At 42.9% G+C, this 25,729-nt stretch overlaps 2 protein-coding genes across 3 annotated transcripts in view; both read right to left on the reverse strand.

The window, feature by feature from the left end:
- Positions 1-873: 873 nt before the first annotated feature.
- eif1axb (eukaryotic translation initiation factor 1A X-linked b) lies at positions 874-7,529 on the reverse strand. Its single transcript, XM_079489236.1, has 7 exons — positions 7,331-7,529; positions 6,336-6,419; positions 5,031-5,134; positions 4,735-4,785; positions 3,555-3,636; positions 3,298-3,389; positions 874-1,715 (listed from the first exon to the last, which is right to left on the reverse strand). Exons 1-7 carry the CDS (start codon positions 7,344-7,346, stop codon positions 1,710-1,712), a joined length of 435 nt encoding a protein of 144 aa, XP_079345362.1. The 5' UTR covers positions 7,347-7,529; the 3' UTR covers positions 874-1,709.
- Positions 7,530-9,051: 1,522 nt separating this feature from the next.
- rps6ka3b (ribosomal protein S6 kinase, polypeptide 3b) overlaps positions 9,052-25,729 on the reverse strand; it is a 69,828-nt gene continuing 53,150 nt past the window's right edge. For both annotated transcript variants that reach the window (XM_079489531.1, XM_079489530.1), the window contains exons 11-22: positions 23,968-24,056; positions 22,795-22,859; positions 22,170-22,272; positions 21,275-21,378; positions 20,940-21,065; positions 19,636-19,725; positions 19,014-19,172; positions 18,282-18,443; positions 16,913-16,989; positions 16,062-16,179; positions 14,118-14,258; positions 9,052-12,973 (exon numbers count right to left, since the gene is read on the reverse strand). In XM_079489531.1, coding sequence (XP_079345657.1) covers positions 12,851-12,973; positions 14,118-14,258; positions 16,062-16,179; positions 16,913-16,989; positions 18,282-18,443; positions 19,014-19,172; positions 19,636-19,725; positions 20,940-21,065; positions 21,275-21,378; positions 22,170-22,272; positions 22,795-22,859; positions 23,968-24,056 — 1,357 coding nt within the window. In that variant the 3' untranslated portion in view covers positions 9,052-12,850. The remainder of the gene's footprint in view (positions 12,974-14,117; positions 14,259-16,061; positions 16,180-16,912; positions 16,990-18,281; positions 18,444-19,013; positions 19,173-19,635; positions 19,726-20,939; positions 21,066-21,274; positions 21,379-22,169; positions 22,273-22,794; positions 22,860-23,967; positions 24,057-25,729) is intronic.

Below are 25,729 nucleotides of genomic sequence, written 5' to 3' on the forward strand. Positions count from 1 at the left end.
ATTGTTTAGCATACAAGTACAGCCCCCCCCCCCCCCCCACACACACACAGATTACTCATAGCATCGGCGTCGCCTGAATCCTGATACTAGCCGATTCTAAAAATTATCGGAATGCTATAAAGAAAAGCAATATTCGGTGGGAATCCGTAATGTTGAGATAATAGCTTAATATTCTGTTAAGTATACAAGCATAAAATCCAGTCTCTTTATTAATGCAGTCACCTTACCCTAACTTACTTGGTTTATTTGCAATAAATTACATACAGTATAAACCTTTGTCAACGTAATGAATTTAATTGCCCAAATGTATGGAGGTTGCAGCATTATGATTGCCATAATAATAGTCACGACTGGTAGTGTTTCTGACTGACACACCAGATGTCAGAGGAATGTGGTCTACCGTCTGTGACTGACCATCCAACCGAATTAGAGCTCAAGAGCACCATCTTAAGACCATCTTAAGATGGTGCTACTGATCAGAAATACCAGCACAATGAAATGGCATGATCAAGAACGTAATTCGAAATGGATGGAGTTAAGATCTTTATTGGACACCTACACTCAACCTTCAGACATCATAGAACATATTTTTCATTGGCTCTGATAAACACAACAGTCTCTCTCTGAGGTCTAGATAACATACGCAGTCAATCTGAGGGCACTTAAATGTAAGTGACAGAGGCCACTAAAAAGCAAAGAAAAACAAACAAGGAAACCCAAATTAGGGAAATACAAAAAATACATTTCGATTCTGCCTTGTTTTATGGGGGGGGGGGGGGGGATAAGCAAATAAAAGATGTCAATGCAAGAAAGCGAAACAAGAAATGCAAAACACACAGGCATCTTCAAAGTTAATTTTCTTTTCCCCCCCCCCCCCACCATCTTCAATAAACATTTTTGAACCCATCATATAGTGTACTGAACATACATTTGTTAGACTAATAGATATAATGATAAAGACCGCCAGACAAAAACACAAAATGGTTTACCTTTTTATTTGCGAATCCAGAGATTCTGTACTTCTTACTAAATTCCACAGTGTGAAATCAATATAAATACATTTAAAAAGATAACACATTAGGTACTGTTTCTCATGAGCAGTCGTATCGAACCTCGGTGAAATGAGTTTTTTTTTTTTTTTTTTAATATATATTTTTTTTAAGCAAGAGAGACATGCTGGAGATGGGGCCGGTAATTTCTCATTCCATTGACACTAGAAGCAAATAAAAGGGTCAAATGTCTAGTGATGCTCCAATTGAGAGCCCCCCCCCCCGACAGCATCAACAGAACGATGATCAGCCTGTTTTTTTTTCTCTCCTCCAATCCAAGTGTGATGGGCGACGTGCACACATTGATCTGATAGTCGCCCATACAGCTTTTTCAACTACAGTAACTTCCATTGGACAGCAAGCAGTAAATATGATATTCTATCCACCATTCCACCATCATTCCAAGTGCTCAATTAACCATTCACAACTGTGAATTAAATGTATGTATCAATGTTATTCTACTAAACTGCACTTGATGGTTTGCACACAAAAAAAACTTAGAGGGTAAACAAACTAATGGTGGAACATACTGTATCTTAAACTGATATTGGACTGGCATAGGCTGATAAAAAAAACAATAATGATAGGATTATCGGCTCAAAAAATCCAAATGGGAGCATCGCTAGTAAAATCCCACATTTCCCCTCCTGTAGCAGGTCCTTAGATCTGGGAAAAGACAAGAAAAAAAAACAATATAAATATTCATATAAAATTGTCTTCTTTTTATTTATACATTTGCTTTGTTTCCATAACATTCAGTGGTTGAAGAGTGTTCCTTCAAGTAACTTTTTCAGGTTACAGATCTTTCTGGTTAAGAAAAGTTTCAATGTTTCGTCATTTTATTTAGCAAATGTAATGGTATCCCTCCTCGACAATTCAACTCAGCAAATGTAGAGAAAATTATGAAGTAAAGCGCAAGTATGTGTGAATTGCTAATTTGGTTCAATTCCCGGTCGACAATTCCTTGGGTCAGTTATGTTATCACAGGTCAATCAAAGGGTACAATTTGTGGGTGTGTTACAGAGAGAGAAGAGCATTGTGGAAGACACAGAAACTTGGATGCTGTGTGTTTTGCAACATTGTTGGTTTGCTGTCAAGCTGTCAATGGTGTCATTACAGCAATATAAATGGTTCATAGGGTGGCCATTAGCCAAGTCTCTGCTACATACTGACAAATGTTGCAATTTGAACCATTTGACTAGTGCTGCACAATTAATCGAAAAAAGATCGAGATCTAGATTCAGACACCTATACAATCTCATTTTGTGAAGAATCGTGCAACACTATACTAGTTGGCTGTCCAATTCATTTTAGTTACTCTTTTGCATGTTTTTTTTATAAATATTTTCATGGAAAAAATGAGAATCGTGATCTCAATCACGGAAAATCGAGATTCACATTCGAGTAAGAATCGTGCAGCACCAGGAATGTGGCCCTGCACCAATTTGACAGAAAGTCACCATGTTGCAAAACACACAGCATCCACGCTTCGAATGTTATCAACCAGTAGGTTACTTAACAAGACGATGCAATGAAGCCAGTACTCCGATTAGGAAACACACTGCCGCTGAAGCAAAAACATCGGGAACTGACTTAAGTGGCAGGTTAAGACCGATATGAGGTTAGGGGATTTACGGGGCCAGTTGAGACTGAGTTTAGGGTTAGTTACGGTCAGATTTAGGGTTAGTAATAGTCGGACGCGACCAACGTCGTACATCGCCGCGTTACCTAATCGCAGCCAGTAGCCAAGTAGGCTCCAGTAGAGCCTACTTGGCCTTTGACACAAAACTCACTGTGGAAACAATGACATGTTATCCCATTTAGGCCATACAACGTGTGGGAACGTCATAACTAATCCAACCGACGGGCATTTTCATTGATATCAAACGAGAGAAAAATATAAATTTTCTTTTTTTTTAGTTGGCCTCCAAGGCCACCATACTCCTTGCTCTTCTCACATCCGCAGTCCCGTTCACTTCCCTGTTTACCGCTGCAGAAAGAATCCCTCATATCTCCTAATCTAGGGAGCTCTCCGTGGTTTTGATCAGATGGATATACTAAGCTCTTAATTACTGATTTCTGACCTGCCTCTCGTTCAAAATATGAACGTGATGGATCATCGAGCGATTTTATTGTAACGATAGCAAGGTAAGCAAGCAAAAACAGAGTAAAACGGCCATATCTTCCCGGCACCTTGAGCTTCTATTTTGAAAGTAATCCCGGCGCTGATTGTGTTAATGGTACTTACATCATCAATGTCCTCATCATCGTCACCAATGTCATCGAACTGGATCTCGTCATCGTCCCCAGGACCGAAGGTGTCCGTCTCGTTGATTTTGGCTGTGTGGTGCAGGAGGGGTGAGAAGAAGTTATGAGAAAGAACGCCAAACATGAAGCAGTGATAGTCATTAGTTCTTTCTTTTAATATTAAAATAAAAGTGGTTGACAGCAGTACCGTTTGTTGCCTAAAGTGTGGCACTGTTGCCAATGTTCTCTTTAACTCACCATGCTCTGGCAGTTCTCCGTAAGCTTTCAAACTGCGAGCTTCATCTGCGTTATATTTTAGGATAACGTCAGCCTTGTTGTCCTGTTGAAGAGACCAATCAGTTAGTGGTTTGAAAAGAGAACTCGTCTTAAAACAATGTTCAGTTCAGTTCAGTTCAGTTTTATTTAGGTCATAAAATAAACATTACATATTAATTTCGTCGTATTTTTTAAATTTTTTGTAGAGACCAAAAGGGTTTAGGCTGAAGCCAATGGCTTATTGTGCCTATCCCAAGTGTGGGGGGGGACGGGGACATAAAACTAACAGGGAAACAAACACAAAAGAAACACAAAAAACAAAGGACAAAAAGGAAATAAATTGAGCGAAAACAGAAAAACAGGAGAAGACAGATTTGATCACACAGAATCCAGTCGCACATGAGAAGAATGTTATAAATGGGGTTATTTATAACATTACTTTATCATAATAATTGTGTACTAATATATATATATATATATATGAATATTATATGATGTCAATGGATCCTTAGCAGTCTGTAACCCAATGAGTGAATTGATGTAAACAATGGGACACATATGGGCCAATTTCGTTCTATTTGTACATGCTCAGAGTTAAATAAGCATTGGGATTTTACAATGTCGATTTGGGTCCAAGAGATAAATGTAAACAAAATGCTCAAATTGGGGTCTGTGGCCTAATCGAGTGGTTCGCAAAGTGGGGTCCCTGGGGAATGTGCACGTGCGCACACGTGTGTTCCAGGGGGTCCCCAGGTAAATTTGATTATCCAGCACCACACTAATTTTAACCATTTTTTATACATTTTCCATTAAAAAAATAGATGTACAAGCTCACAATCTGCTTTTTTCTTTTTTTTTTTAACTTTTTTTAATCTAGAAAGTATTGGAAATGTTTTAATAACCCCTTTTTTTAACCCACAAATCTTTCTTCAGGCGGTCCCTCCCTGGCACACATTTTCAGATGGGAGTCTGCGGGCTAATACATATCAATTTGGGGGTCCTTGACTGATTCAACACAGTGTTGGCATAGATAGGCAGCATCAGTGCAGAGAAACAAGAAATGTTGTCTGGCTCACAACATGTGCAGTAAAGCTTGTCATATTAATCTGTAGTATGAATTGAAAGCAATAAGACCTGTGATCCAGGTGAATGACCAACACACCTGGTAATCTCTCAACCCGACCAGAATGATATCCGACGTGTTAATCCACACCTAGGAGAAAGGAAAAACAAACAAACAGTAGAGTCAGTTAAATCACAAAGAGCCTGTGTTATACCTCAAGCTGAAAAAGAAAGACACTAAAATGCACTTTATGCACACAGAGCCATTGAGCCAATGGTGCCACAGCGATGGCTGCTGACTGACCACTGAGAAAGCGTCACGTCAGCAATATGTCAGGGGGTTGGGGGGGAGGCTTCTGTGCGTTAGTGGAGAAAGACAGGATGGGAAATTCCTACCTTTTTCCGGAGTTTTCCTCTGATGTGGCAAAGCCTCTTGACCCCGTCAAAGCACATGGCCTCCAGACGTCCGTTTCCCAACATTTTGATCACCTGAGCATATTCTGGGAGCGGGGAGAAAATGTATTAGACCACATTTTTATACTTTTATAATTTATGCATTCATGTATCAAAGCTTCTGCAGAAAAGCTTAATTGGTGAAATAGTCAACATTATGTGTTTGAGTTTAAGGGTGAGAGCCAAGGTGCCCCGACACGTCAAATATATTCCCATTTCCCTAGAATGTTCAATTCAGACCAACATACTTTGAACAACATGATTTTGAACGAAAAAAATTCAGGGAGCATGACATAAATTACAGAACTCTTATTCTGGTCTATTATTCAACAAGAAATACAAAGTTGGCCAATGCAATAAGTGGAATTAAGACCGAGTTAAGAGTATATGGAATCCAAAATGTAGATCTGCATACCATTGCAGTCAGAATCTGCTCCTGCTCCTTAACATAGTAACCCAATTCATTCTTACATCTAGGATGTAAAGTCCCACATAGTTTGACATGGAGAAGCATAAAACTCCTCGTCATATTATAATGGATTTTTATTAATATACATTTCATCAACACATACAAACACTGCATAGCCAAATGGACAGCCAGATTGTGTGCCGTTTTGATTAGAAGTGATATGATTTGATTGATTTGATTTGACTGATATGATTTTGTGATATGATTTTGTAAAAGTAAAAACTAAGTATTTTGTTAAAAGGTTAAAGCTCTATACTCCAATATGTAGTGTTCAGTAACAGGGACTATCAGTCCAGCTCTTTAGTAAACAAAATATATTATTTTTTAGGTTGGGATAATAAGGATTCTAATTTCACTTGTTCACCTGATATACCGTTGGTCCTCTTTCTATGTCAAATTGTGAGGAAATCCGGCAGTGCAAGGCTTGTCTGTTGTATCACCATCCAATACATTTGAAAAATGTGTCTGGTTTGTGGTGGCGAACATCTTCACTTTGTTGTGGTTGACAAATAACACAACAAACCTTGTTCTGTTGTTGGTGGATTGTGCACAACATGGCACTAGGCTGATGTCTCAGATAAAAGACTAGTGGACTACAGGAGATAATTTTAACCACTCACAAGATGTACATTGAGACTCACATTCAGTTTCCTATGGCCAAACTGAATCAGGAATCGACTTGGCCACCTTCCAGCCACTAGCGCACCATTCTGACCAAGGCCAAAATGTCAGCAATCAAAGGGCTTAAAAAATCCCATCTGGTGATAACAAATACGTACCCTGTCCGTCCTCTTTGAACACCAGCTCTCTCTTCTCAGATTCATTCTCGTTCTTTCCACGTCGTCGATTCTTTCCTCCTTTACCTAATGGGACACACAAAAGTTTGATTGTCAGTTTTGATTGATTAAATACTTTTAACAGTTTGCAAATAGTACAGTGGTACTATTATACAATGGTGATGAAGGGATAACAAAGGGGTTTATTTCCGTTGTGGTCCTGTGTATTCAATTCAGAGAGAAGTAACGCGAGACCCAAGTTAAGTCAACTAATGTTACCAGCGATGAAGAGTTGCTTGCTGCTACAACTAGGTTATATCTCTATTGGGGTGGTTACCACTGCCTATGTGTAAACAATGGACCTCCATTTAACGTTAACATAACAGTTAAAAAGTTATGCTGCTTTCACAGTGGAGAGGTCACGGCGCCGGGTTGGTTTTAAGTACGACAACCCACCGTTAACTTAACACAGCAGGTGGGTGGCATCGGCCTGGCCAACTGAAAGTTATCTAGACTAAAACGAGGTTTGGTCGTATAGACTGGATAGTTAGTTACGAATTTAACATGAAGTTGATGTTGTAACTGATGTTACAAATGGATGACAGCCACAGGCCGGCCCAGGGTGCGGTTGAGTGAGTGAGTTAGCTAGCAGGCTAACTAGCAACAGAATCACAACGGCTGGATGCTACTCCCATAGATATGGCTACTCCGGTTAGCTAGCCCCATTTAAATCATCTTCATCCTAGTATGACACAAACTGCGGCAGGCCGTCATTTAAACACATCGCCGCTCACTGGATATACAACAACTGTCCTCCAACGGCAGCTAACCTGCCGGGTATAACGTTACGATAACATTATAATCCATATGTAAGCTAACTATTAGCTGGTTTCAGAGGGTTTGTGTCACGTTTTCAATGCGTGTGTGAGAGAGAGACGCGGCGCGCTCCGCCAACAAAAACACAACCCAAGACGAATTACGGTTCGATAATATCTTACCTTTATTCTTGGGCATATTCTTTACACCTCTAGCTCACGGTCTGCCGTGGTGATAAGACGAGTCGGTTGTTCTTAGTAAATGTTTACAGTGGTCGAGTAGACAGAGTGAAATAATGACGGTGTACGCGTGACGACGTGAAGTAAAAGATAGCAGCAGCCCCCGTTGCTGTTGGTGCGGTGCTGCCGGGAGCAGTGTTGCCAGATTTTGCGACCGAAATAAGCCACCAGGTCTATGAAAAAAAGCCCAAATTAAATAAGTCACTCCACAAAATAATGAGCAATTTGTTCGGGAAAAAATTAAAATAATAACAATAATAATAATTGATTATTGATTAATTGATTGAAACTTTTCTTAATAATGGGTACTGACATGAAAATGTTACAACTTAATGGTGTAAATTGACTTTACCGAAAAACAAGCCCAAAGTCGCTTATAATAAGCGAACATGGCAACACTGTGCTGGGACGATCTGCGCATGTGCCCGCACAAGCGCTTCAAAACCATGTAGCTTTATTGAAACGTGATGGTGACATTTCAGAATGATCATTATAGATTCAGACAGAGTCTGTCTGTCTGTCTGTCTGTCTGTCTGTCTGTCCACCATAGTGCAGTGGTTCCCAAACTTTTTAACCCAAGAGAATTTTGATGTCTTCCCATTAAATCTGCTATTTTCTTACGTCTTACATTTTTTATTCTTTCTTTATTTTCTTTTTTTCCTGGAATTTCCTGGAATACTTTTCAACGAGAAAAACAAAAACAACCTGATATTTTACTCGTGACCCAAACATCGGTCCTGGCCCACAGTTTGGTTGGGCTGCCACCCCACTGTAACACTCGAAACAGTGCCACAGAGAGTCCCTGTAAGTGTAAGGCTTGAGCCTTAACATAAAGATCCGAGGCTTCGGGCTGCCCAAGCATCATATGGGCCACTGCTGGATACTAGTCTTCCTGCCGACCAGCCACCAGATGGTGAGAATGGCCCTGGGCAGCATCACATCTGACCCCCTGACCCTCAGCACAGGCTCTCTCAACCCCTGGGAAGTGTGCTGACTCCCTCTCATTTACTCCCTGTACTCATGACTGTCTGCATAGACACGCACAGCTCTGCTCTTTCTCTCAAAATAAACTATTGAACTGGGTTTGTACATGTTTTGAGTATTTTAATTGAAAATATAATTGGCCAATCTTGATCATTATAAGTGTTATGATGTACACATGTTTTCCAATGTTTCCCTTTGATTACACACCAAAACGTTTTTTTTGTAACAGACTGTGGCTAGACCTAGCTGTGGTCCATAGCCTTAAGGATTCTATGGACCAGAGCTAGGCTAGACCATGATTGGGCTCCCAGGGGGCCAGAGGAAAGACTACAGGTCATCACTGGGACACATTTCCAACTTGCATCGTTCCAGTAGGCCAGTGCCCAACGGGCACCGCTGTAGAGGCTCCAACGCATACTATCTGGGTGGGGCATGCATTTCCAACTTGCATCGTTCCAAGTACTGTAGGCCAGTGCCCAATGGGCACCACTGTAGAGGGGCACAGCGGACATCGGGGGTGCAGTGGCCAGTGTCGAAACTATCGGACCAATGGTTGTCCATAACCGCCCCAAAAAGGCCTCTTACTCCGTATGCATTTACAACTTGCATCGCTCCAAGTAGGCCTTCCCCATGGGCACCGCTCTAGTATACAGTGATTAGACAAAAAAAACCACCATGCCTTATTTTTCAAATATTATTTTTTAATTATTATTTTCAATAGAAACGTCTCCCCTCACTGCAAATAGAAAAACAGAGATTTGGACTAGCAGCAGCAGGGCTGAATGCAATATGCAGAGTGGCACGGGAATAAAATCATGAAGTGACAAAAGGGACAGAGAAAGATAAAACTATGGAAAGAAAACTCAAGTTTTCCTATTCATAATTGGAGAAAGAAAAACAAAACGAAACATTAAAGATACATTCCTTTTACCAAAGCTGTACAGTGAAAGAACGAGGCAAGGATGCTTTGCACATTTACTATATAAAATTATATAGAAATAATAACTTTCTTGTTTTTGTCTCTGAGAAATAGTTACATCCCTTATGTTTACACACACATTCAGACAACCAAGGAGAGAGAGAAAGAGGCCTGGATGTCGCCACAAGCATTGCAATCTAAATCTAATTTCACCTAATGGTTAATAAGATTCTATCATGGCTTATGATGTAATGTTCTGTATTATGGTTATAATAGGTAGCTGGGCTTTTACTGATGCAATGAGTCTTGAATAATAATAAAAGAGCAAGTGGTATTTCAACAGCATTTTATATAATTGTAGCAGTGACTGATTGTCTGCTGTCTTTTCTCATTATGTGGCTACAGCTTCAAACTTCCACCCACAATTAGGGTTGGATCCTTTAGGATATTAACGATTCCGGTTCCTTAATGATTCCCTCTTTAACGGTCCCATTCCTTAACGGTTCCTATTGCATTGAGAACCACAACCCACTATATATTTTTGTTGTCAATTTGGGGAGAAGGCAAGTGTAATTGGTCAGAAACATGCTGTAGAGTCAGAAACTATGTAGGCCAGTCTAATAAGCCAGTGGTTCTCAAAGTGGGGTCCGGGGACCCCTAGGGGTCCTTGGTGTGGTTCCAGGAGTTCTCCAGCATGGTTAATAGCATTACAATCATTTTAACCACTTAACTATTTTTTTTTATACTTCGGCTATTCAAAAATAGTAGATATACAAGCTCACAGCTTGTATTCTGGAAGCTTGTATATCTACTATACTATTTTGGAACATTAAAAATCTTCTCTTCTGGGGGTCCTTCCTGACACAAAAGACAAAACCGTTTCAGAGGGGGTTCCGCGGCTAAATACATATAATTTCAGGGGTACGAAAATATTTGAGAACCACTGTATTAAGCAACACAAATGGAATGTTATCAGTTTTTTTATTGATGAATTATTTGTATTTTGTATTTTGTTCGGGGGGGTTTTGTCCCCAAATGAATCATTATTATGCCAGATTCCACCTATAGTCCCCGTCACTGCCAACCCCTAGTGTTGGTCTGGGGACTGTAGACAATCACATCAATTCCAATACACACATGGAGTCACTACTTTTCGCCCAACAGTGACGCGTTTCACCAACTCTGTCACAGCTAGTGGTCACAGAGATGGTTTCCACCAGGCAGGGACAATTTGTTGGAATGTTATCAGTTCTAACCAAAAATACTACTATACATCACTGATATATTGATTGACTGGACTGGCTGATTGCTGCTACAACATTACGTTTTGGAATAAGACAGGCAGGTTGTGCGCAGTTTAAAGGGATCTGTGGCAGATCACAAAGCACAAACATTAACAGAGCAATGGATGATGGTTCCTACAGAGAAACAACTCCTTCAGCCATTACACACACCGTAGACCTGTGTTGATCAGAGCAGGTTAGATAAGAGAGACTGTAGATTATAGATTCAATTTGGAAATGTAACCCAAAAGTGTGGAGAGAAAAGAAAGTTGTTCTATTGTTTTGCTTGAGTTGAATCCTCTGAACATATGAGGCTTCCACCCGACAGAGACAAGTTAAACTAAAAGATACACACAGTATACAGTGTGTATGTGTGTGTGTATATACAGTATGTGAAACAGTTGGAGGTACTGTAATTTGGTTTTATAATTAATCTGTTTAGGTAAACCTCCTCAAATGGAAGTCTTCATTGGGTAGGTTTGTTTATAGGATCTCTCCATCCTGACAAAGGTCATCATCCATGGATCGTATAATTCCAACAACCCACCTGTGTGCTTATGTACATATAGCTCTCCTAAACGGGAGATAATATAAAAAAAAATGCATTATCAACAGAAACCTGAGTTGCTTCAGCGCAGTATTTACAGTTCAGTTTCCCTGTGTCACCCACACAGAGATGCACGTCGTCGGTACTTTTCACGCACTCGTGCAGAAGGTCCGGAGAGACTGACTGACAAACAGACAGACAGACAGACAGGGGATGAGGGTGTTCATAAGTCGGGGTGTCCCGCCAGTTGAAGCAGAGGAACCATGGGGGGGGGCCCACTCCCAGACCAGCGCTTATTATTATTATGCCATCCAGAGCTCCCAAATTCACTTTGACTTAAATCCAATGTGCTTTTTACTGGCATTGAAGGTTAAAATGATACTGCCCAAAGCACCACGTTAAAATGTCCATATGTCAATGTCAAATTCTCTCCACTCCAAGTCCACAGTTTCATTTGCTAGAGCGGGGGGACGGACGGACGGACGGACGGACGGACGGACGGACGGTCAGTCCACCATTTTGTCATCTTCATTGTCATCAGCGAGGCCGAGCACAGCAAAAAAGGCATGGGGTGAATGATGTTGGGTATATAAAACATCTTGTTAGCCAGGTTAACCAGCAAGAGGGTACAGGGCTGTGCTGCTGATTGACCCCCCCCCCCCCCCCCCCCCCCCCCCCCCTCAAAGATCAATCCCCTAATCATTACAAAACAAACCAATCCGCGAGGCCAACACAGCCACATTCATTTGTTGCTCGTACGAACACCCGCATCACCTCTGCAACTCTATGTGATTACAATATACCGCTAAGCTTTTGTGTTTTTTTAAGAGCTACTGGTAAGTTGGGCATCTGCCCATCGACATCCCGACCTCAACGTCTTGTTGATTTCGTCGCTCGTTGAGCTTTTGTTTTGGACGCGATGTGAATCCACAGCTACAAAGTAAATATCAACCACAGTATCAGAACGCAAAAGTAATCTCTTTTAGATGCATATGTTGGGTTTATCGCCAGTTGCTGTTGTTCCAACTATCCCCTTCCTCTAATGCGTGTCAAATAATTACAGCTCATTCTTTTATTTAATTCCTCCTCTGACAGCGAGTCTTCGGGGCATACGACAAGGCAGCACTGATTGTCCGTAGCGGGGCACTGCATACTTGGAAATAGAACTCTCCCACCGCAGACACCAATACCATTGTTCAGCGTTCCAGCGTTATAATATGTGAAGGAATAGTCCATTATAATAATAACGGGGTCGGAGGAGGTGGCAGCAAATTGGAATTCTGTGCTCCTATTTGGCGTTGGCAGGAAGAGGGGTGTGTCGTGTGTGGAATAATTTGTTAGGGTAACGCGCCAGTGACGGAGGGAGGTGAGGGGGGGATATTTTTGGTGCTCCTATTTGGCATTAGCAAGATCCCAGATCCACGGAGACGAGTGGGGGCCAAGGATCCGGCGGATCTTAAAGTGAGATGAGAGAAGGACTGTAACTAGCTCCAGTAGTCTAACATGGTACAGGAAAAGCAGGGCGCGGGGCAAAACAGATTCTGTGTGCTCCTAGTTTGGTGTCTTCAGTCGTCGTCGTCGTCATCAGGTCCTATAGGGTCCATCAGTAGTCCAGCGAAGGAGGAGGAGGGGGCAGATCGAGGTCAGAGTTGATGGCGACAGTTTGACGGGGTCTGTGTGTGTGTGTGTGTGGGTGGGGGGGGGTTGTTTGTTACGAAGGTTTGGCGAGGTCACAGGGCCGTGGAGGTGAGCTTCTTCACCCCCCTCCGCTGGGCCAGAGTGGAACAGCCCACTGGTTCCAAGACAGGAGGGACGTTCCTGTTGAGGGCTGAGTAGGTAGCTGCCATGGCTCCCTGTGGAGGAGTCACACACAGTGTTGAAACATTAAGACCCGAGTCTGATTCTACAAATCCCTTCTAAATCAGTAGTTCTCACACTTTTAAAGATTTTTCAAAAATGTCCAACAATAGCAGATGAACAAGCTCACAGTGCGGCCGCTATTTTTGAATGGCCAACACAAAGACTGAAAATGACACAGATGCTTTCCCGGGTTTAATGGGTTTCGTAGACTGAAACTATACAATGAAAAATGTTCAGTCATCTTAGCTTTTTTTCGCTGCCGAAAACAAAATAAAAGCTGTGATGATGAAAACTATGATGAAATGCTAGGGAGCGACTAGTGGAGATGGGATTCAGTAGCACTAAGACACTAAGCTCACAACGCGCTGCAGAGTGTAAATCAGGCATTACGACGCCATCAACGCCTGCCAAAATATTGTTTTGTCGACTAAATCAACTGTAGATTTAGGCCAACTCTTATGGTATTTAGTCAAATAAAACAAAAAAAATTAATCAGAATACTATGAATAAAACAAAATAAAAATTTGCTGTCAAAACTATGACTGGACAAACTGAAGGCTTAGGACATTCATTGAACCTTGAACACTCAAGGGTGCGATAAACAAGAGTCACACACAGGATGTGATGTCAGAATCAGAACTAGGAAAGAACATTGGCTGCTTGTAATGGGGGGAGAGCTGGGGGACAAGGGGGCAGGCAGACTTTCCAACGTTGAAGCTCTGGGTCCTAGTGGTAGGAGGAGGGACTACAGGCGGACCCGTGGATTCATGACCGGGAAACCCCGTGCAGCTGGGCTTTAACGTTGAGCGCTCAGTTGCCCTACGTCACTCAGGACCTCAAAGTTGAGGTCCTGGGAGGGACTTCCGGCAGTCTTCCGGGTGCTTCAAAACGCCACTGAGCAACTTCCACTGACATGAATAGCTGGGGGGGCGGAGCTTCGCGCCAGTTCAGTCTCTATTATATATATACTCTATGCTGGGGGAGAGAGACAGCCTGTTTGACTTTATGTAGTTGTGGAGCCACCTGCTGGCCAACAACGTCATTGACTCAAATCTGTAATATTGTGTTGGTGTGGTTTACATCTGTAGTGTGTATTACGTGTGCGTGTGTGCGCGTGCACATGTGTCTGTCTCCTACCTTAACGAGGTGAGGTGCGTCCTGTCTGTTGAGGGTGTATTTGGGCAGCTGGTCTCTGTGTGTGACCCAGGGGTGTCTGAGGACCTGACCGGCGGTCAGCCTCTGGTGGGGATCCACGTGCAGCATTTTGGACACCAGGTCCTATGAGGTCAAAGGTCACACAAGACTTCAGAGTTCAACTTTTCAACCAACATCAACAATGGGCTCTATGCACACAGAATAACTCTTCCTACCTCCGGGCTAGGAAAAGATGAGAAGGAAAAGTTATGGTCACGTGACTGGGCTGTGCCATGACGCTCTCGGTGGCAAACCTTGCACCAGAACTTCCATGAAATACATGGCAGTTGATGTAGCCGGCTGGACCAGCTCATGAACAAACACTATTTATGAAACATTGAGACCTTTGTCATATAATCGGTTCAGGAATATAAAAGAAGACATATAACAGGTTTCGATGTGCGAAGTACATCATTTCATTGAGGCATCTAAACAGCGGCAGGTATAGATTCTGTCTCGGAGGTATCGCGAGATTTGGTTGCCAGACAGGAAACGGTGGACAGTCTCACGATACTTGGCACGTTCAGAAACTAGTTTGTGCTCTTTAGCTCTCTAAAAATATAAAATGACACAGTGTACACATCGAAAAACAACACAGAAGACAATACTATTATATGTCTTCTTTTATATTCCTGAACCGATTATAGGACAATAAATAACCATAAATCGTTCATAAATGGTGTTTGTTCATGAGCTCGTCCAGCCGGCTCCATCCACTGTCATGTATTTCATCAAATTTCCGGTGAGAGATTTGCCACAGAGAGCGTCATGGCGTGACCATGACTTTTCCTTCTGTAAGCTTTCTTGCCTCCGGGCCCATTCCCTACATCCTTCACAGGTGTTACCGATGATACAAATTAAGGCTCTGTTCCATTTAGTGGTTCTCAAACGTTTTAATTTCAAGGACCCCCATAACTCTGAGAGTGTAGAAATGGAACAAAGTGGACCCGTTCCATTTGTACACTCTCAGAGTTACAGACCTGTACAGGGCCATTTGGAACCCACTCAAGGACACTTTGAGACCCACTGGTGCAGCAGAGTGTTTCCAGTGAGCCAACATGCACAATAGCAGCACCCTGACTCTGTTTGACCAGAATGGAACAGAGCCTTCATTAGTATCATCGCAGGTAACACATGTGAAGGAAGTAGGGAAGTGGCCCAAGTTCTTTCCAAAATGGCGTGTATGCATAGACAGACATATAATAGGTAGACGCCCTTTTCGGCTCTGGAGCGTATGTGCTCAAGGGAGGGCAAAACATTCCCGAGATTCCTTGCACCGCGGAAGCATGAGCGTGCGTCACAGAGTGCATGTTCGGGTCTGATAAGTCCCGGAAAAAGATGCGCTGTGATTGGCCAGTAATCACTTGAGTGGCAGTGTGACGTAGCATGCCTTCCACACTTCGGGCGTACTTCCTCCCCCAGTGTAAATTGTTCCGCCCCTCCTTCAACACACGTGTCTCCAACGAACTGCAGCAGCCAATGAGGTATCTATTTTATTAATATCTATGTGCATAGAGCCCATTACAGACAACAAGATAACGTATTATTGTCGCTTTTTAGTGCATTTTAAAGCCCAGAGTGATTTCAAAAGTATAGCCAAAATTCGTCCCGTGTAGTGAGCAAACATTGATTTACGACTTAATTATCACCCAATGATGTTTAACTAACATTGACTCAGTTGTTCAAATCAAATGAGGTCGGTAATGTTTTAATGAGAGGAGAATGTAAACAAACGTGAAAATAAATCCATTAACAGGAATGGACAATGCCAGGTATTGACGCCGGCATGAAACGCCTGGAAATTGGATAACACATTTAAAGACATTCTTGAGGATGTGGAAGCGCCCTGCGGGTGTATGTACTGTATGTGTGTGTGTGTCTCCTCACCTTAGCTTCCGTTGACACAGAGTTCCAGTACCCTCCGGACAGAGAGAACTTCCCACTGCCGATGCGAGCCAGTATCTCCTCTGGCGTGTCCTCAGGACCGTTAGCAAATGGAGTGAAACTGGGAGAGATCAAGGAGAAACAGAGAGAGAGAGAGAGCGGCAGCAGAGGTGAGACAAGAAACCAAGGAGTGAGAGAGAAGGGAGACGTAATGGGGGTCGGCTTTGCACTACCTAACTACCGGTAGGCTAAAAGCATACAACGTGTAGTTAACTCATACTCGTTGCATGTTGGGCAGAAACCCCTTTCTGACTAATTGAACGCCCTAGTAGTTGATTACACTACAGCGCCACACAAAAGCATTTGTGCCGCGTTTCTAGTTTGCAGATCTGCTGCTTTTGCATTTGAATCTGTAAAAGTTACAAGTAACAGTTGGACATAATTCCATCCGACGCGATGGAGACAATATGTTGCAGCTGAACAGCTGGCAGGCACTGGATTGTCAGTGACAGAGTAGTTTCGCGTTGCCAGACTGTTGCCTCTCGCAATTTACAAATGCTTCCATAATACAGTCTGGAGCAACGGAAGTTCTATCATGAGTAAAATATAAAGTGGAAGTGGAGCCTCCTCCCTGCTTCCGTTCCGTCTTTACAGTCGTGCACATTTATCCTAATATAAATCAAAATCACCTAAGCATAATTATATAGCTTGCTGCTTAGCAGGTGTAGTTCCAGACTCTATATAGCATTCGGAGATTGTGGAATAGTTGTCTGGCTACGTGAGACTAGTGACAGAGAGAGAGACGCACACACACACACACACACACACACACACACACACACACCGACACCTACCCCGTTAACATGGTATAGAGCAGGACACCGAGACTCCAGATGTCACAGGCTGCATCATAGCCCTGCTTCTTCAGCACCTGTCAATCACACACACAGAAAAATAATGAAATCTGTGTATTTGACTAGGGTCTGACTGGATTGCTGAATTCCTACAATGACCATGATGCTTTGGTACACTGCTCCTCATTGTGGAGAGAGGCAGGGCTGTCTTACTGGGACAACATAGTCCAGGAAGGATGTGAGACCAGTGCCTTTGAAATACTAAAATATCGAAAAACACATTACACATTGACACATAAAAACCCCAGGAAAGGGTCTCTTGTGTCCTAAACACATGGATTAAAACAAAAAAGAAATTCTCACCACTGAACCAGATCATAATGTGTGATTCGTGAAACTAACATTGTTTCCTAAACAATTAACACAATTTGAAGAAATCACAGATATATTTGATGGAAGACGCTAGTAGTTTGACAATTTCCAATGCTATAACCTTAACAATAACCCAAAGTAGCCGATCTAGATGCACTGAGAGCTTGTAGATGGGCTACTTTTGCTGTGCAACATTCCATAGAAAACCTGCTGGCTTCTATGGAATCCAAATGACTGAGAACTTTAATCCATGTAAACATCATTAATCCATTGAGACCTGGAACGCATCCATGTCACGTTAGCGTTAGCGTTTTAAACATTATGTTATAATTTAGCTATTGAAAAATAGCAGATCTACAAGCTCATAGCGCGCCACCGAGTGGCGCGCTATGAACTTGTAGGTCTGCTATTTTTGAAAAATCGTAAAAATGCGGCACAAATCTTTGAATTTATATTCTTTCAGATCGAACGTTTTTTTTATTTCGACGTCAGGCCTGAATGGGTTAAAAGCAAAAGGGGTGAAGTGGCCCCCTAAGCCAGTGGTTTCATAAAGTGGGGTCCGGGGACCCCTAGGGGTCCTTGAGGGAGTTCCAGGGACCCCTAGGGGTCCTTGAGGGAGTTCCAGGGGGTCCCCAGCTAAATATTAGTTAGGAACCAAATGGACCCTTATGGGTCTTTAACTCAGAGAGTGTACAAATGGAACCAAATGGACCAAAATTAACATTGATTTTACAATATAAATTGGGGGAGAAATGCCATTAAATGGGTGTCCGACTGTCCGTAGAGGCGTAGACTAATGCATGTCAAACTGGGGGTCCTTGAAATTAAACCTGCTAGAGCCGTGAAATGGGGGCTCTTATGGGGGTCCCTGGCGTATCTTTTCACATGGGGGTCCGCGGACTAATAAATGTCGATTTGGGGGTCCTTGACATGATAAAGTTTGGGAACCCCTGCTCTAAGCAGTGTTATTTGGTAGAAGGCGGTGAGCATGCTGTACCTCAGGCGCTACAAAGTTGGCCGTGTAGCACGGCGTCATGAGGAGGCCGTTCTCCGCTCTCAGCTGCTTGGCGAAGCCAAAGTCACAGATCCTGATGGACTCGGCGTTGCCGCCCTCATCCACATACAGGATGTTACTGGGCTTCAGGTCTCTGTGGACCACCTGCACACGCACGCACACGCGTCACACACACGTACACACACACACACGCACACGTACACACACACGCACACACACACGCACACACACACGTACACACACACACACACGCGCGCACACACGTCACACACACGTACACAGGTTTCTATTACTATACTTTTGAGAACATAAAAAAAATATATTTAAAAATATTTATTCTATGATTTTGTAACCCATTTTTCACCCGGTGTCAATTGACTAAGCTGTAATCCTGGGCGCTACTCTCCCTCTGCCAACCTGGCTAGAGCCCCGAACTGAACTCATGCTTCCCTCAAAGCATGAGGAGTGAGCAGGCCGCTTCTTATCACCTGACAGCGGGAAGTAGCGCATGGAAGGAACACTGACCAGGGGGAGGCAGTATAGAGACCAGGATTACTGCATGATTTGTTTTTGTGAGGGTACCCACCCTACACGGGGAGAACATGCAAACTCCACACAGAAAGGCCCTTTTGCCAACCCCACCTAGGGTATGGGCGCTGATGACGCAGAGGAGAGAACATGCTCAACACACACACACACACTGAGAGAGCCTACCCCCTGCACGTGGAGGTACTCCACGGTCTTGGTGATGGTGTAGAGCACAGCGCTGGCCTCTCTCTCAGAGAAGAACTTCTGTCGGAGGATCTTGTCCAGGAGCTCACCTCCCTTCATCAGCTCCGTCACCAGATACACCGACCGGCCGTCGTCATACACCTGTTACGCATGCACGCACGCACACACAATTAGTTTAGGTGCTTGAAAAAAGCAAAGAACTAAAACGTCAGTTTTACATGGGATTTGTACATGGGATTAGGGGCAAAATGTCAGTGAGTGGCGATCGCATAATGTACAAGCTCGCAGCACGGCATGAAGATATACAAGCTGTGAGCTTGTATCTGCTATTTTTGAAATGCCAACGATAAAATCTAAAATGACACAGATGCTTTCTGTTTTAAATGGGATTGGTATTTAAGGGACCTCAATACCCTCATAGCTGTGTAACTACTTCTACAAAGTGAGTGACACCTACAGTCACCACACTAGAGGGAGCAACCATGATCCGTTACCACCCAAATATAGAACAAACTTGGGAAAGGTATCATTCTAGTACTCTGCCAACAAAATCAAGCATCAAATTCAAAATCATCATCAAGTAGTGGTGAAAAGGAGGACTCACATCCTTCAGTGTGATGATGTTGGGGTGTTGGCCGTATCTCAGCAGGATCTCCACCTCCTCTGTGGGGTCCCTCTTGGCCTTGCTGATGATCTGGAACCACATCAGGACACACAGCGTTGGAATGGATGGCACCGTTTACCAAACTAACTTACCAAACTAACCAAACAGATATTATCCCCTTAAGACCCCTTTCCCCTTTTTGAGGGGCGCTACCCCCTCCTATGCCCAACTTACCAGGTTTGTGCAAACACAAACACTGGCTTGTGATTGGCTGATCACCCCATAGCAATGATTTGTTTGGTTGAGCAAAGTACATATTGAAGATAAAAGTGAGGGCAGAAAAGTGAAGACGGAAAGGTGAGGACGCAAATTGTGATTGGGCAGAATGAGATGATGTATGATGATGTATGGTGATAAAAGCGCCCCTCACTTCACACGGGTGTGATTATTTTTATTTGAACTGCTTTAACCATTATTTTATACTTTGGCTATTCACAAATAGCAGATATTACAAGGTCATAGCGCGTCACTTTGTGCCGTGCTATGAGCTTGAAGATCTGCTCTTTTTGAAAACTCTTTACAATTTGTGCAAATCTTTGCTACTTATTCATTTAAAGCAAACATTTTTAACTAAAATCTTTGCTTCTGGGGGGTCCCTGGAACAAAATATTTTGAGATGGGGTTCGGCAGCAAAATTCATATGAATTTGGGTTTTCCTTAACATGAAAACGTTTCTTTTCAAAATCTTTTTATTCAGGTTTTTCGACAGTAGCCCAGGGGCAAGTATTAGACAAAATATAAAAATAAAACTCAATCCCCTATCCCACCCTCCCCCCACCCACAATCCCAAGGATAGTCGGAACAGTCTGGAAACATGAAAACGTTTGAGCACCACTGTTAGCAACATAGGTTTTTCACAAAACCTCGGATTTAAAAGACATTTGTAGAACCGGCAGCAACGTTATGTCACTTACGTGTAGTATGAGCCTATGGGCAGTATTATGCGTGTCTTAAGTACCAGGTCTTATGACTTAACTGAAGACCTGGAGGCGTGGTCAATGCTGTTTGGCCACTCAGAATAGCCAAATGGCATTGATCACGCCTCCAGGTCTTAAGTTAACCCATTTTGGGCGGGAACCCCTTTTGGTGTTAGCATTATGTTATGCTTTAGCTATTGAAAAATAGCAGATCTACAAGCTCATAGCGCGCCACTGAGTGGCGCGCTATGGATGTGGTTCCAGAGCGCTAATACTGCCCAACAGCTCATAATACACTATACTAATACTATAGCCCACTGCCTATACCTTGACGGCGTGCTCCATGCCGTTCCCTTTGTGTATGCAGCGCTTGCAGATGGAGTACGAGCCGACACCGATGTCCTCTTTGATCTCGTAGGCATCGCAGAACAGGGACGTGCTTCTGTGCAGTTGCTAAAATGCAGGTGGGAAATCCACACGATCTCATTAGAACTAATCATTAATGCCAAGTGTCTCAAGTTGCACAAAGTGGTCTATGTGAGAATTAAAATGTGTGTGTGTGTGTGTGTGTGTGTGTGTGTGTGTGATCACAATAGGTGTGTTTATGTGTAAACTGTAAAGAGTGTCTGTGTGTGTGTGTGTGTGTGTGTGTGTGTACACACAATATTGTTGGGCATTGGTTGCGTCTCTTCTTCCGTAATGGCCACAAAACTGAACCCTCTGAACAGCTGATGGGCGTTGGCACTGGGGGGTACGCCTGGAGAGTCTGAGTTACACACGCACGCACACACACACACACACACACACACACACACACACACACACACACACACACACACACACACACACACACACACACACACACACACACACACACACACACACACACACACACACACACACACACACACACACACACACACACACACACACATGATTTAAGAGGACACGATTGCGAACACGGCTCAAGTTTCAACAAGTCATTTCCTTTACGGTACAGAGCGTATGGTATCGAAGGGTCCATTCAACACACACCAGCTGCGCTGACATAAATGCCCTTTAGAAACCTTTCATTTGATTAGGCGTGCACACGCTGCCCGTGCCTAATCAAATAAAAGGTTTCTAAAGGACGTTTCTGTGCATGAGTGCTGCTGGCGGTGCCTCTGTGCATGAGTGCTGCTGGCGGTGCCTCTGTGCATGCCTCTCACATCCATTTCATATGGATCCTTTTATCCAAAGTGCTTGGCTTCAAGTACCACATGTATTTTTAGCTAGTTGCAGGGAAGTGATCATCAAAACCACGAATCCTGGCTGTAGTCTGACGACAACCGATCCCCATTTTGGAGAGTAATACATATCCCCACCGGTGACTGATGAAGTTCTTGACCGATGTTTTGTATACTAGGATATTACCCCACATCACCCCGGTCCACCAGGACCTTCACTGGCTCTACTCCCAGTCAAACACAGAATCCGACTTTATTTATAAGAATAGATGTCAAATTATTTCAAGCCTACTGGGGAACATACGCAAGGTCAACAGAGAACGTTTCTAACCTTTGGGCGTTTTCGCAGTGAACTCCGGATCAAAGTAGAACGTGTCGTCCGGTCGTCCCGAGGCGGGTTTGAAAGGGGGGTGGAGCTCCCGGCGGAACAGTTTCTACAGGGAGTGACGGAGGGAGGAGGAGGAGGAGAAAGAGACATGCAGCATTGAGGAAAAAAATTAACACATTTCAAATAATAATATTGTCTCTGTCGGGTAGACACCTCATTATGTCCAAAACTGTTTCAGGATTTACATTAAAAACATTCAAAAGTAGCAGATCCACACGCTCAAGGTTTCGAGCTTGTGCATCTGCTACTTTTGATGCTTTTGTGTGCCGCTGTAGTATGATCAAGTAGGGCGCCTGACAGCGACGATGTAATATACAGTAATAACAGGCATGACCACCGTCTGTCAACAGCCTTTCCTTGTGTTTTTTTTCCTTTTCTCTAAACAAATGTGGATTATGGATTGTACCAGGTTACCTCTTTGTGGACTATATGGTTGAACCTGCTGCTGATATTCTCTTTGATATTATTCTTTTTTCTTTATACAACAACAGCTGAGACAGACAGACGGACACAGCGAAACCCACAGTGGGACTAAAGACAAACGATGCAGGCACAGAGGTGGACGTACATTCCAGTCGATGGTGTTGTAGAAGTGATGTCTCTTGATCTCCTCCACTCCGTCTGGTCCGGCTCCTACACAGACACAACAGTACCTGATCAGTCAGTCTGCTCTGGTTTCTTTGTAGACCCTCCCTAAATAATCATATATATTTTAACTGGGGACCCCCCAAAATCATCATATTTGCGCCCGCTGGCCTAGCGGTCCAGGCGCATGCCACATATAGGATCTGGCCTGACAGTGACGCATGTCGAGTGCCGTTCATGACGACTTTTGCTGTGTGTCTCTCCCCGTCTCTCACTCCCTCTTTCCTGTCTATCTTCACTTGTAACTATCAATAAAGGCAGAAAAGCAAATACATAAATCATCATATTTGAACTGAGGACCCCCCACCCTGACAAGCACTTTAAATTACATTTAGTTTAACTAGGTTCCACAGATAAATATTGTGAAAATAGCCGAACTACAAGCTCACAAACACTATTCAAACATTCTATTGCTAGTTTGACCACTTCAAATACACTTTAATCTTATTTTCACCCTACAACATGATCATCAGTTATTATTATTATATAAGGAGGAAGAATCTTTTCAAAAAAGTGTTCAGTATTTGTTAAAATGTCATTTTTATGTGGACACGCCCACCAGTTCATTAAGTATGCCTGGTTTGCCTGGTGGGTGGTGATGGGTGGTGATCCACCTGAACTGAATCCACACACACAGTTGTTGTATGATAAAGGGTTAGGGGAGGGGATGATATTGTGATGTCACTATATTGCAAATAACAACCACACCAAGGGGTCTAATGAAGTACTGTCACCTCATTAACACATGAAAAACTGGAAAAAATACAAAAATCACGGCACTCCATCTTTAAAATAACTAATAACCGAAAATAGACGATCTACAAGCTTGGCAGGGTATAGTAATCAGTCTTGTCAGTTTGTAATTTGTAATGTATATGTTTACTTGTTTGTTGGCAAGATAACTTTGTAAAGATTCAGAACGATTGGCTGGATCTTTACTGGCACCTCCCGTTGCATTTGTTTAAAAAGTCACTGTACTGTAGGAGGGGTGCTGTGTGTGCGTGTGCATGTGTGTGTGTGTGTGTGTGTGTGTGTGTGTGTGTGTGTGTGTGTGTGTGTGTGTGTGTGTGTGTGTGTGTGTGTGTGTGTGTCTTACCTAGTCTGTTTGAAGGGTTGCGCTTGAAAAGATTTCTCAGGAGACTCTGGGCTTCTGAACTCAGGAACTGTGGCATCCCCAACTTAGCTCTGAAGGATGGACGCACGCACACGCACACACACACACACACACACACACACACACGGATAGACAGACAGAGATGGACAGACAGAGATGGACAGAGATAGAAGGGTTATGGAGAAGAAAGTTGAAAAAAATAAAAATTATAGCACCAACATTTTGCTACAGTCATCAAATATCCATATTATATATCTCTGAACTCGGTCTCAATTGAATCCATGTGAAAGACTAGACTGCAATATCCGCGCGTGCACGCACGCACGCATGCACACACACACAGGAAACCACATCAGCATTCTAAAGAGAAACAAGCTCAGCGTTTCTTAGAGAGAGAGAGAGAGAGAGAGAGAGAGAGAGAGAGAGAGAGAGAGAGAGAGAGCGAGAGAGAGAGAGAGAGAGGCAGAGAGGAAGTGGGGGAAGTATAGAGAAGAAGGCAGCTTAACATTTCTAAAAATCCTCTCTTCTCTTTCTGTCCAAGCTTTTTTCTTCTTTTCTCGTTAAGTTTCTCTCCTCCCCTCTTCTGTTGTTCTCATCTGCATATCGTCGGTCGGGTGGAAACCTCATATGTCCAAAACTGTTACTTTTCAGGATTCAATTACATTTGAGAATCAATGCTCTTCTGGGTTTATCCTCTCATCCTCCCCCTCTTTTATCTCCTTTAATCTTAATACGGCTATTTGTCCTGGCTTACATGCCTGTATGACAATGAGTCGGTCGGTGTTAGCTAGGGCTGGCAAGATTACACATTAAATTGACGATTAATTGTCACACTGCAAATTGTGTTTTTTGCATTGAACGTTACTATTTGTATTTCTGTTTGTTTTAAGGCACAAAGAAACAACACATTTAATCATTTCGACAATCATTTTTTAACATTATTTTCTTTTCAAAAGAAATGTACAAAATAGCGGAAATAGTTCATCTGCTATTTCTGCTATTTTTGAAAATGTATGGACATTTTTCAATGTGGAAATGATTGACGATAATTGCGATTAGGTGATTATGTAATTATTGTGACAGACAGTGCTAGCTTGCCACCACTGGTGTGTGAATGTGGGAAGTGAGGATGCTGGCACGTTGACTGTTCGCCGCTTCACCTCCCAAAATGCAGTTTGTCATTATATACACACAAATAAAATGCATTGGCACTAATATAAATGCATGCACACTTGCACAGCACACACTCACTTTCACTCATATGATGTCACACACTTAATGTGTGAACCGACAAAAAAACGTTAATATACACTGTGAAGTGCTGTGAAGAATACGATGTTATCTATGAAGCCTATGAAAAGGTTTAATCTGCAACACAATTTTATACAATATGTAGTGGGGGTCTCAGTTCCATCTCTCTCTCAGCTAAGGGGTCCTTGGCCTAAATAACCTGTCTAACCTGGGCATGACACTGAACAAAAGGCAAGCATTTTTAGTTGGGCTTACAGCAACAAAAATATGTACTGCTATGCACTGGAAACAGCCCTACTCCCTTTCCTTTCAAGTGTGGGTGCTAACATACCAGAGCTATCAACAGCCCGTGTACATGGAGTGAAGGAGTCAACGATAGAGATGTGGAATTCGATCTCAACATACAGTACTTTAAAAGCCTTTTAGAATGATCACCTTATTGATAATTTTTAACCCCTCGTGGACTCGTGACAGTGCATCGTGGTTACGCATG

This window comes from Electrona antarctica (assembly GCF_951216825.1).
Source record: "Electrona antarctica genome assembly, chromosome: 20".
Taxonomy (NCBI): Eukaryota; Metazoa; Chordata; class Actinopteri; order Myctophiformes; family Myctophidae; genus Electrona; species Electrona antarctica.

Coding starts and splice junctions, on each gene's coding strand:
- eif1axb (XM_079489236.1), bottom strand. Junction 5,135..6,335: donor GTTCAAAGAGGACGGACAGG/GTACGTATTTGT, acceptor CCCCGCTCCCAG/AATATGCTCAGGTGATCAAA. Junction 4,786..5,030: donor GAGGAAAACTCCGGAAAAAG/GTAGGAATTTCC, acceptor CCTTTCTCCTAG/GTGTGGATTAACACGTCGGA.